This window comes from Lepidochelys kempii, chromosome 2 (assembly GCF_965140265.1).
Source record: "Lepidochelys kempii isolate rLepKem1 chromosome 2, rLepKem1.hap2, whole genome shotgun sequence".
In the NCBI taxonomy this organism is placed as follows: domain Eukaryota; kingdom Metazoa; phylum Chordata; order Testudines; family Cheloniidae; genus Lepidochelys; species Lepidochelys kempii.
Window position 1 is genome coordinate 68,153,197 of NC_133257.1, and position 12,924 is coordinate 68,166,120.

General features: G+C 45.5%; 1 protein-coding gene across 3 annotated transcripts in view; it reads left to right on the forward strand.

Annotated features, from left to right (window-relative positions):
- Positions 1-2,134: 2,134 nt before the first annotated feature.
- Positions 2,135-12,924, forward strand: part of SDR16C5 (short chain dehydrogenase/reductase family 16C member 5) — a 33,085-nt gene continuing 22,295 nt past the window's right edge. For 2 of the 3 annotated variants that reach the window (XM_073329405.1, XM_073329407.1), the window contains exons 1-2: positions 2,135-2,231; positions 5,396-5,753. In XM_073329405.1, coding sequence (XP_073185506.1) covers positions 5,424-5,753 — 330 coding nt within the window. In that variant the 5' untranslated portion in view covers positions 2,135-2,231; positions 5,396-5,423. Of the gene's footprint in view, positions 2,232-2,710; positions 2,797-5,395; positions 5,754-12,924 lie in introns of those variants that run through there. The other variant, XM_073329406.1, reaches the window with a different exon arrangement.

Genomic DNA, 12,924 nt, shown 5'->3' on the forward strand with positions numbered 1-12,924 from the left:
ACATCCACAAAACTAACTCATTACACTCCTTCAAAACCCTCCTGAAAACTCTCCGTTGCTGTGATGCCTATAAAAAATTGGCATTGGTTAAGCTGCGGGTGTGCTGGTACCACTGCCTGACATGCTGACCAATATCACCTCATTGTTTCCGTGTTCTCCCTGGTCTGTCTGTATCTATGTTTCTTGTTTTATATTTAAATTGTAGGCCCCTTAAAACAGGAACCACGTTTTTGTTCTGTGCTTGTACAGAGCGTAATGCGGTAGCATCCTGAACCATGGTAGGGCCCCTAGGTGCTATAGTAATACAAATCAACAAATAAATACATTTGCAAGCGGCTACTCTCTATTCTGACTTGACTCAGAGCTGGGTGATATGTAGGTACACTGTACTCACTCATTGTGGCAGCAGGCAGCCTTGTTACAGAAAGTTGGGCCTCCTATCATGTACCAAGATGGACAGGCCGGTAACCAGTACACCAGAGCTCACACTGCATTAGAGAGGGCTCCAAAGTGCTCACTCGTAGCTCCAGCAGCCAGACTCACTCTGAAAGGACACAGGAAGTCTCCAGACAATATTATATAATGCAACTGCAAGGCATAGGTCATCACAAATGCTGAAGAAATTAAGCAAACTCAGGGTTCACAACTTATTGCAGGCAGCCACTCCATGTAATGAACAATGGCATCCTTCTCATCGGATTAAGTATAACAACCTTGTTGGCAGATTCATGTGGAAAAGTAATAACTGGGTGCACTGGCAAAGGATGCCAGATTTGCTCACTGCCCCACTACAAAACTATACCCTTTGCCAATAACCTGGTCAGGAGAGAAAGCCTGTGACACGCTCAACCTGCAGCAGTGACTCCTGTCCTGTGGGGATGGGCAGGGCTCCCCTCTCTAAGCATTGGGACCAGGCACACAGGGTCACAGCACCACTCAGGTTTGGCCCAGAAGGCCCTCCAGCATCACTGAGCCACATGTGAATGGCACTGCAGCCCCATGCACCAGGTCGCAGCACCTCGAGAGGACAGCCTGGCCCAGACCCACAGCACAGGAGCTCTTACTGTGCAGTGAGTGTGAGGCATACTTGTTCTCCAGCCCTACTCCACTCACCCCAAGGCCTCCTCTCCATCCGGGGATTAAGGGCAGAGCCCCCTCTGCAGTTTAGTAGAGTGAATCTATTGACTCAGGAGGCTTCGTCCACCCCAGTAAGATGTCTGTGCACCATACCGCTCCCATGGGAGCCCTGATGCAGCAAGATAGCATAGGAGGACTCCGCACCTCAGCTCAGGGATGCCTCTTTGCAGAGCAGTGTGGAGGATGGGATGAGGGTAGGGGCAATGCCTTGGTCCTGTCTGCCTTAAGTGCACCGCTGGGGGTAGCACAGTGTTGGCTAATACAACTCCTCAGAGCCACCGTCTAGCCCGCTGTAACTTTCTAATGGCAGCAAGACGCTGATGACCCTAGGGCTCCGGCCCCTTGCTGAGGAGCCCTCTCATTGCTACTCTTTTCAGGCACTATGCAGCCACCTGCGACAATGGCCAGGCACACAGCTGCCTCCTCAGAGTATGTCTACACTGCAACATAAGCCCATGCTTGATTCCAGGCTCAAGCCTAACCCCCCTTCTGTCTACACTGCAATTACACTCACCCAGAACTCGAACCCAAGGTCCCAGAACCCTGCAGGGCTGAGGCTCCGAGCTCAAGGTAAGCCATGATGCAGGGTCCAAGCCTTATTGCTTTGCACTGTAGATGCAGCCGCACCTGACTCAGGCCCCAGCAGTCAGTCAGAAGTATCCCAAAATTCCATGGGACAAGTTTCTTAGTCCTCTTTATCCCAACAATATTCAATCCACTCTATTTAAAACAGATGCCACCCTTCGCCTCCCACCCACCCACCCACACCCCCCTTTGCAAACAGCAGCAGCTCAGGTCAGCATTAACCCAGACGCTTCTGATCACTGATATGCAAGCTCACTGTCAGAGAGTCTCCTTGGTCTGCTGCCCGAACGAACCGAACAAGCCTTTTGCAAAGCAAGCTACTTCCTGGTAATGTGCAGGGCAAGCAGTGAGCTGTTTCTACAGTTCACTGCACACCTAGGGCTAGAGCAGCCATATTCGGGGGAGGAGGCACTAGAGACACTGGGATATGGTTACTTTGACTCACATCTGGGCATTGCAGTATGGACACCAGAGCCTTAGGTTTGAGCACAAGTTGGAAAAGTGTTAAGGTAGGTTAAAATACAATGTAGATGCTTAAGCCCAGGTAGGGTGACCAGACAGCAAGTGTATAGACTTTTTTTTCAGGGCAGGGGAAGGGAATAATAATTGCCTATATAAGACAAAGCCTCTAATACTGAGATCTTTGGTCACCCTAAGACCAGGGCTCCCTAACACAAGTCAGCGCTGACTCAAGTCCCACTAACCCTGCGCTTAAACTGCGGTGCAGACTCACCCAAAGTGGCCACTGACTCGCCCGCCTGGCTTTAAAACCACCCCCACCCCCGCTGCGGGAGATAGTTGGGGGAAGGGGAGCACAGGGGAAACTGCCCCCCCCTTCCAGCCCCCACCCGCCCCTGCTCTCTGCCGCGGGCCCCTGGGTGCCCCCCGGCCGCTGCGGGCTGCAACCCCTGGCCAGGCGGCCCCGCTGGGTCACGGCTGCTGGCGGGCAGCGGGCCCGGGCGGGGCGGCCGCTTGAGGGCGGCGTGGCGGGGGCCGGGGAGCTATTTACCCCGCTGGCGCGCGCGGCGCCCGGCACTAGACGGAGCCCGCGCGCCGCAGGGAGCTGTCCGCGCGGTGAGTGGGGAGCGGGGCGGGGCGGTGCCGGGTCCCCTCGAGCCGTCCGGAGCCAGGCGGCGGCGGCGGCTCCCCCAGTGGCGCTGCGCCGCCGCTTCGGGGCAGGCGTCTCCCCCCGCTCGCCGCCGCGCCGCTCGCTGCGCCTCCCGGGATGGCGGGAGCCCGGGTCGCCGCGCGCAGGGCAGGGCACGGGGGGGGGAGCCGCCCGCCGGGGCTGCTGCCGCTGCTGAGCGCGCCCGCGGAGGGGAGACTAAACGCGGGCGGGGGGAAATCAGCCCCTCCCGTCTGTCAGGGGGGTGGACGGAGGAGCGGGCTCTGGGGACTTGTCCGCAGCGGATCTTAAAGGAGGGGGCAGGAAAACTTGATCTTTCCAGTGCTTTACAGTTGTGCATGCTGTTGGTGCCCAATGGGCGCGTGCCCGCAAACGTGTGCTTTGTGGGATCTCCTGGGCTGGGAGGAAAATCGGCTGCAGGCTCTGGGAAGTACAATAGCTACCTCAGCTGCGATTCTGTCAGAAGACAGTTAAAAGTGTGCAGGGTACTAATAAACACAGTGTACCTTTCAGTGGTACCTTAGAATGGTGTGCAGCGCTGCCTTGTACAAGGGAGATCTTCCGTCCCCCTCTCCCACCCCATAAAGTACAGGCCTTAGAAAGGCAAAATCTGAAAAGTGAGTTTAGCCTTAGGTATAATAGCGGGCAGTCCCCTTAGATCTAGCTTTGGACTACTATTTTTGATATGTTTCAGAGTAGCAGCCGTGTTAGTCTGTATTCCCAAAAAGAAAAGGAGAACTTGTGGCACCTTAGAGACTAACCAATTTATTTGAGCATGAGCTTTCGTGAGCTCCGATGAAGTGAGCATGATCCGATGAAGTGAGCTGTAGCTCATGAAAGCTCATGCTCAAATAAATTGGTTAGTCTCTAAGGTGCCACAAGTATTCCTTTTCTTTTTGCGAATACAGACTAACACGGCTGTTACTCTGAAAACAGCTCACTTCTGTAGCTCAGGAAAGCTCATGCTCAAATAAATTGGTTAGTCTCTAAGGTGCCACAAGTACTCCTTTATTTTTGATATAGATCCTCTGCCTGTCATTACAACATTGGTAACAAAATCCGCATAAACCTTGGAGGGTTGAAAATTATTCACAAAAAACTGTTGTAGTATTTAACGGCCACTGCAACAGATAGAAGAAAGAGGAGACTCAATACTGCACTTTTCTTATATATGTTGTCACTGTTTAGGTCTTGATGGTTTTAAAAAAGTATTGTTAGTACTCCTTTTTATAATGTCACAATATCTCATAGCTTGCTATACTGAGCTTTTTAACTGGATTTAAAAGGACAGAGACAAGTGATTTTTTCTTAGTTCATAATTCCCATTAAAATAATGCACAGGTTTTTACAGTAAGGGTAATTAACTATTGGAATAATTTACCTAGGGACTGGGTGGATTCTTGATCACTGAGTCTTTAAATCTTGATGGGATATTTTTTAAAAAAACATATGCTATCATTCAAACAGAAATTATCTGCTGGGTGCAGTAATTGCTGGGTAAGATAGGGCTTGTCTTATGCAGGTCAAATTAGAAGATCATGATATTATGATGATCCTTTCTGGCCTTGTCATCTATGGGGGGAAAAAAACTTATTTGCTGCTTTGTTCCACTTGACAAACATTATTTTTCATCACATCTTGAGTGATGCTGGAGAGGATGAGATTTCACCCATTTGTTCAAAGTAACTACAAAAATCCAAGATAGTTTTATCACAAACTAACTACATAGAACTGGCTTTTTACATACAGCAACTTCAGAAGTGAAATGTACCAAATTTATAACAGGTCCCTAGAATTAAGAGCCTAAAATTTAAAGACACAATAGATATGTACAGTAGAGAACAATGTAAAGGAAACAAAATGATGTGCTGTCATAATAAAATTGTAAGATTGTAATTCTATGCTGCTTAGGAGCATTGGTGCACTTTACCATAATATAAAACACTGGGTGTGATTTTTAAATCTAGGGCTCCTGGGTACCATGAAAATACAAATAGTAATATCAATGGAAAATTTGCAGTGTTTGAACAAATCATTATCTCCTGTGCTTTGAAACTGTGATTCACATTTTCTCTTGGGAGAAGGAAACTTTTTTAGCAGTCTATCTTCTGAGGTTAATGCAGTCTGAGTGTTTTGGTGGTTTTCACTCCATTTAAACAAACTACTCCTTTTAAACAAACTACTACGAAAACAATCTATTTTTTGGCAGAAATGTGAACAATTACACAAAATGTGTGTATACAAAAGCCCACATATGTATATAAAATGATATTACAGCCAATGGAAAATGCAGTGTTAAAACGAAGTGAATAGGAGACTTGTGGGATCTTGCTCCTCTGGCCTAAGCAGTCTTTAACAGCTGGCACTATTCCATGACTCCCTAGGAAAATACAATAAATATATCTAGCGATAAAATGCATTTTTGCATAAAAGAATTGTGACCTATTAACTAACTAGATCCTTAGGGTACAAGCTAATTCTTTTTTTTTTTAACCCTAATATCTCTGAAGTTTCAATGCAGCATTTTTGTTTTATCTTTTTAATCAGAAAAATTATCCTTCGTATCTGAAAAATCATGTGCAAGTTAAACAGCATCTTGGAGACCCTTGAATTCCTGATTTTATTAGGATATTACTACTTTGAGGCTTTCGTTCTGTTAATTTGTCCTCCATGTAAAAAGAATGTTGCTGGTGAAATAGTGCTTATTACAGGAGCTGCAAATGGGATTGGAAGGCAGATTGCCTTAAATTTTGCTCGTCTTGGGGCTACCCTGGTTTTCTGGGACATTGATGAAGAAGGTAACAAAGAGACGACTAAACTGGCCAAAGAAAATGGAGCCAAAGGAGTTTATGCCTACAGGTGTGACTGCAGCAATAGGGAAGAAGTCTACAGAGTGGCAGATCAGGTAATATTTTACGTTGTTTTTGTTTCCAGTATAATATTGTATCTGATTAAAAGATATCTCTTTCAAATAATTAGTTTTAGAAGCAGTAATGTTTGATAAAGAGGACTTACCACTTATGTCCATTTATTGCAATTTAACAAAAAAATTGAAGGTATTTTAAATGGAGCTTAATCTATTTTTTGTAATAAAATAATTGGGTTTGATCTAATGTACTGTGGAGACTGAAATACTGTGAGTTTTCCCTCTAAAGGAAATTAGTTGCTTCAGATCAAAACCATGGTAAAGCATATGATAGTAGTTGACTTCACATGTTCATTGCTGAGACTCAAAATTTGCAAATGTTACTGAGAAACAGTAAAACAGAGTAAAGAGATTTTTCTGCTATTTGTCCATGTGATCAGTGAATTATAGTTAAATAAGGATGTCTTGGGATCTAACCATTTCAAAAAAGCAACTAGGAGGGTCTCATCCTAGTTTTCCTGATGTACAGTTTGACTTATTCTTCACTCAGCCTAAGCTGGAAAATAAGACATAATAGAACCTCACTACAAACTTAACTTTTGCTGCTCTGCTGCCCTATCTTAAGTAAACTAAAGCTTTATCTACACTACACAGTTTTGTCGACAAAAGTCAGGTTTCATTGACAAAACAGTGGAGGTGTACACACTGCAATGTTCCTTCTTCCAATGTAACTCTCCTGCTTTGCCAACAAAATAAAACTACCTCGATGAGAGGCGTAGAGCTTTCTGTGGCTAAGTTATATTGAGAGGGCTCCTTGGTTATGTCACTGTAAATGGCCTCCAGGAGGTGTCCCACAATGCCCATCCTGAAACTCTGGTCCAGAGTTTGAACTCGGCTGCCCTGCACCCAGGTATACAGGTTTCTGCCCTGCCCCTTTCAAAGTCCCAGGAATTTTTGAAATTCCACTTCCTGTTTGCTCAGTGTGGAGAGCTCACATTGCATCTGCCCAGCTGACCATGAGAGCTCCATGCAGTAAATGCTCTCACTCTTGGACCACATCTGAGTTGTTGGATCTGCTGGCACTGTGGGAAGAGGAGGCTGTGCAGTGCCAGCTCCACTCTAGCCATAGGAACTTCGGTACCTACAATCAGATTTCTCATGGCTTGTTGGATAAGGGCTATGCAGCAGTGCTGTGCGAAGATAAAGGAGCTGAGGCAGGTGTACCAGAAGGCCAGGGAGGCAAACCATCACTCTGATGCTGCACCAAAGACCTGCCACTTCTATAAGGAGCTGGATGCTATCCCTGGTGGCGACCACACCTCCACCACCAAGAGCCCCATGGATACTTAGGATGGGCTGGAGGCAGTGGACAGTGGACTCAACCCCAAGGATGAAGTTGTGGATGAGGAGGTTGAGTTGGAGGACAACGTGGAGAACACGACAGGGTCGTCCAGTGGCATGGCAAGTCAGGACCTCTTTTCCATTCCAGAGGGATCTAGCCAGTCCCAGCAGTCCATCTCTGGCGTGCATGATGCAGGAGAGGAGAGCCCTGGTAAGTGATGTTTTTGAGTTGATGCTGCTCAGTTATGTGTGGTAGAGCTGTCCTTTGCTCTGTATAATCTAGAAGTGGGTGAAAGGATAGAAACATACAAGACTAGCTGTGTTTGAGTGTGCTCCACATTCCCCTGTGCAGCTAAGCAGCGTGGCGGAACAATGTGTTAATGCACACTGAGATTTCACAGGAATCTTCCAGAGAGATCTCTTGGAAACTTTCCTGGAGGCACTTGACAATCCTCTGCCGAAGGTTCCTTGGCAGAACTGCTTTGTTCCTTCCCCCATTGTAGGAAATTTTCCTACGCCAATCGGCAATCTCTTGTGCAGGTACCAAAGTGGCACGCAGGCAAGCAGCGTAGGGCCTGGGTCTGAAGTTGCTCTCATGCGGAATTTACAATATTGTCCCTAATTGCATGCACTGATCCCCTTAAAAAAACATGTAGACCCTTTGCTTCATCTTGAATGCCCAACTCCCACCCAGGCCGAACTCACCATGTGTAAGGTGTTTGCCAAGATGTGTGCTTGCCAAGGGACAGTGGGAAAGTGATTCGTATGTTAAGAGGTGTATTTTACTGTAATGATTCAATGTTGTGCATGAACTAACCGTCATGCTTCTGTATATTGTTTCTTGTGCTTCTGCAGATGTGGACTTCAGGGGAACCCACTGTACACTGGCAGAGTTCACCTCTGCCAGATAAGGAAGCAACCAAGGCGGAGCAAGGAGGACATGTTCCAAGAAGTGCTCCAATCCTCAGAGGCCGAAAAAGGAGAATGCAGGGAGTAGAGAGAGACCCTGAAGGAAAAATTTAAAATAGAAAGGCAGGACAGAAAGGAGAGTGAGGAGCGCATCATAAAGGGCCAGGAGTGGATGATAAAAGTGATAGAGGATCAAACAGAGAAGTCCCTAATCAAGCTCCAGGCCAAACACATGTGTGCTCACCCCACCTGCAGCCAATACAGAACTGCTTCCCATGCTCTCCAAACTCCTCCCACATATTCTTTGCAACTTCCCGGAACGTCTCGGTACCCCATTCACTCCACCCCTTCGGACAGCTTCCAAAGTGACAGCGGACTTACACACAGCTATGAGAGCCTACACTGCCCTGAATTGTCATCTCCCTTCCAACCAAGCCTTTTGTGTGTGGTGTTAATTGGTATTTAATAAAAACAAACTCTCTGAAAGATAACCAATCTTTATTTGTCTTCTACACGTGTGGTTGCTAGTGGTCGTAATACATAGTGGCTGTTTGATCATTTGCTGACTACAAATCCCAGTTAGGAATCATCACAATTTCATGCAAGGCTGCAAGTTAACAGAGCATGGCAGAGTGCTGTATAGAAAGACACATTACTGGTGTTCATTATCAAAATGACAGGTTTCAGAGTAGCAGCCGTGTTAGTCTGTATTCGCAAAAAGAAAAGGAGTACTTGTGGCACCTTATCAAAATGTTGCCTCCAATACCAGCCTGATTTGAATAGCCCCGATTGTGCCCTTCTGGTAGCCCTGGTATCTGGCTGCTCAATTCAGCAGCAAGGCAATCCACCTCTGCGCTCCACCCCTGGGGGAACTTTTCACCCTTAGCCTCACAACTATTATGGAGCATGCAGAAGGTTGCTATGACCATAGAAATGTTTTCCTCATTTAGCCCTAACCTGCCATAAAGGCAGCGGCAGCGCACTTTTAATCTGCCAAAGGCACGTTCCACAGTCATTCTGCACCTGTTCAGCCTATTGTTGAAGTGCTCCTTGCTGCTGTCCAGTTTTCCTGTGTAAGGCTTCATGAGCCATGGAAGTAAGGGGTACGTTGGGTCTCCTGGGATCACTATGTCCTTTCAGCATCTCCCACTGGAATCTTCTGGTCTGGAAAGAAAGTCCCTGCTTGGAGCTTTCTGTACAGGCCAGTGTTCTTGAAGATTCTTGCGTCATGCTCCTTCTCGGACCACCCCGCGTTAATGTCAGTGAAACGCCAATGGTGATCCACAATTGCCTGCCACACCATAGACAAGTACCCCTTTCTATTGATGTATTCCGTTGCAAGATGGTCCAGGGCTGGAATTGGAATGTGTGTGCCATCTATCGCCCCTTCGCAGTTAGGGAATCCCATTGCCGCAAAGCCATCCACTATTTCACGCACATTGCCAAGAGTTGCAGTCATTCATAGCCAGATGCAATTAATGGCCCCACACATTTACGTTAACACAGCCCCAACGGTCGACTTCCTGACTCCAAACTGATTTGTGACTGACCAGTAGTAGTCTGGAGTTGCCAGCTTCCACAAAATGATCGTCATGCACTTCTCTAGCAAGAGGGCAGCTCTCGTTTTGGTGTCCTTGCACCGCAGTGCTGGGGCAAGCTCCACATTCAGTTCCTGGAAGGTGGCTTTCCGCATCCAAAAGTTCTGCAGCCACTACTCGTTATCCCAGACATGCACAATGATGCAGTCCCACCACTCAGTGCTTGTTTCCCGAGCCCAGAAGCGACGGTCCACCATGTTCTGCTGCTCCGTGAATGCCAGAAGTAATCTGGTGTTTCTTTCCATGGCACACAGCAAGTCAGGCAACTCTGATTCCTGTTCAGAGTGGGAGCTCCTGATATACTGCATGACCATCCACAGTGTGTTCATAACAGTGATCACAATAGTAGAGAGCAGTGCGGGGTTCATCCTTTCAGACCGAGAAATGCCATGAAACGCAGTCGGCTCCATTCGTCTCACATCAAGTTGGTTGATACACAACTACTCTCAACCATGCACATCGTAACTGGGACAATTTGACCAGCCCCAGTACCATGGCTTACTGTGTTAAGTAACATCCTCCTCCTCGCATCCATTGTGAGGATGCTAAATACAGAAAGGCTTGGGTTTGCACTGATCTTCACAACCAATCACTTTACGCAGACCTCTTCAACCTCCCAAGAGTGTGCATATTGTTGAGACACCTGTTGTGGGCCTACTTGACACTACTTTCTCTGTGATGTCAATGTGGAATGAAGAATGGTCTGCCATTGATGTCAGAAACCAGTCTCTTACAACTGACTTAACTATGTGTGTATCTGGCTTTGATTTGCCATTCTGCTCATGGGGCCTTCTGAACCAATTTTCAATAAGCCAGGGTCAATGTGCAGCCAGCCTTCACACCTGAGGCCAATGAGAGGATCCCACATGTGGCTGTGTCTAAAGACAGACAACGTCACACATCACTGATGACTGGATTTGATGGTGGTCTGACGGTTCTGCACTTCACTGATGAGGGCTGCTGCAAATTGGTTTGGCAAGCTCCACGTACAATAAGAAGATCCTTGGAATAAAATGAAATAATCAATTAATCAGAGGATTTAACTAAGTACAAATAAAAACTTTCTAGAATTTCTAAGGATTGATTAAGAATGTGGCTGTCTATTTGGTTATAAATCCCAACTAAAGAATTTTACCAACTTTAGTCAAATTTACAACTTGGTACCTGTTGGAATCTTAATACTGAAACTAATTTTTTATTTGTCTGAACCACATCCTCAAAGCCAATTGTAAAGATTTCTTTTTAGAATTCTGTTGCTATGGGGTGGCTAACGCTTTCCTCCTTCCACGCCCCAAAAGAGACATTATAGTACAGACTTTAACAGAACACTCTTCATAAGCAGAAGTTTGAGAACACTCGCTTACCAGAAATTACAGAATACAATTTCAAGCCAATGTAAGCCAGGACATTAAAACACAGAACACACTTCAATGAATGGTTTTATGAGACAACTTTTAGGGCTGTTTAGACCTGAAGAACTTACTTTCTGGTGTCGTCTCTGTTTAGACTTTTGGGGTATTTATACACCAGGTGCATGCACGCAGCCACACTTTCACACTCTAAAATGAAAGAATGTTTAAAAAAAAAAAAAGCTGGGATCTCTACCAGCTAATAAATGCAAAAGACAAAAACAGGAAAAAAGGAAAACTAAGATACTTAAGATAACAAAGGTGTTGTGAGCTCTTAAACCTTTGTAGTCTTCTGGACTTTCATAGAGTATGCAGCATTGTTGTAGCCATGTTGGTCCCAGGATATGAGAGCGACGAGGTGGGTAAGATCATGTCTTTTAATGGACCAACTTCTGTTGGTGGAAAAGACAAGCTTTTGAACTGCACAAGGCTCTTTTTCTGGTGAAGATCTCTGTGCAGCTCAAAAGCTTGTCTCTTCCACCCACAGACGTTGGTCCATTTAAAAACACTACCTCATCCACTCTGTCTCTCTCATAGAGTATGCCGTCAAGGAACCAGATGATGATGTTACTGGCACAGCGCTTCTTGCTAGCAAACCTTCTTGTAGCGAGACTGGTCAAAGGCTGGCATGGCCTGTTCGTTGATGTCTTGACTTCTTCTCCCCAAGGTGGCTGGGTCTTGAGGATTCAGGAACATCAGTCTTCCCTCAGGTGGCTTGTTGACCCAAAAGGTAAAGGCTTCTCAGCCTTACCCTTGATTCTTATGATTTGCAAACTTTGCTTACTTTGCCTTGCAATGCCTGTCTCTAAGGCTGTCATAAACATAGAGTGTGAGACCTACCTTAGAGCCATGAAACTTGGTTCAATCAGGTTTAAATTAGGTTAGCCTGAGCTAGCATCTATATTGGGGAAAGACTAGTTAGACTGTGTCCTTCCCCCATGCTTCCCCCATGCTTCCCCCACTCCTCCAAAAAAACCCAGAACACAAGACTACTTTTGAGGAAGCTGATATGGTCTTATTTAGGTGAAAAGGTCTTATGATGATATGGAATCACCAGGTTATGAAAAGTTCAACAAAAGTCCTATAAAATTAGCTGATTGTTGCTACAATCTATTTCAATCAGTCACTTAACATTCATCCTTCACAAAATTAAAAATAAGGTTAAACAACTAAGGATCAGTGGCGTCATTCTTCTTGCAAACAAGACAATTTACAGTAATCTTTCTATTTTGAAACTGGGCTGTACGTCAGACAACTTATCTTCTGGAATCTTCATCTTGAAGTTACTTTAAAACCTATCAAGATCAACCATTTAAGAATACAATTTAAAAACTAATATAAAGTCTGAATTTCCATATACTCTATTTCTCTTGAGAAAGCATATACAAAAGTGGCAATTAAGCTGGTATACGCAATCTTAACATTCGCATTTTCTAACTGACTCCTGAATGTAGTGAGTGGAGTTGAGTGAATAATGTATTTTTTGGTTTGCTGGCAATTCTGAAAAAAAAATGTTTTTGTCAAATGACACTTTTCAGCAAATCAAAACATTAAAAAGAGTTGACATATTTGGGTAATGTCACATTGAAATGTTTTGTTTCATTTTGACCCAAAAAATCCATTATGATTTGCAGGCATTTTGACAAAAGCAAAGTATTCAAAGCTGGATGAGGAGGTGATAGTGGTGTCTCCCTTTATAAGTTTTAGACCTGTGGTTAAAGCACTCACACGGAAGACCTGTGTTTGTTTCCCTGCTTCTGATGTGGAGAAGAGATTTGAACTTGGGTTTCCAGCACTACAGGAGAGTGCCTAGCCACTGGACTTTTCTGGTGTGGGGCTTTCTCAGTCTCTTCTGTTGAAGCTTTTCCACTTTTCCACTAAATAGTCATTGAGCAAGGACTTCAATTTGGGTCTCCCATATCCTACATAAGTGCCGTAACTACCATGCTATAG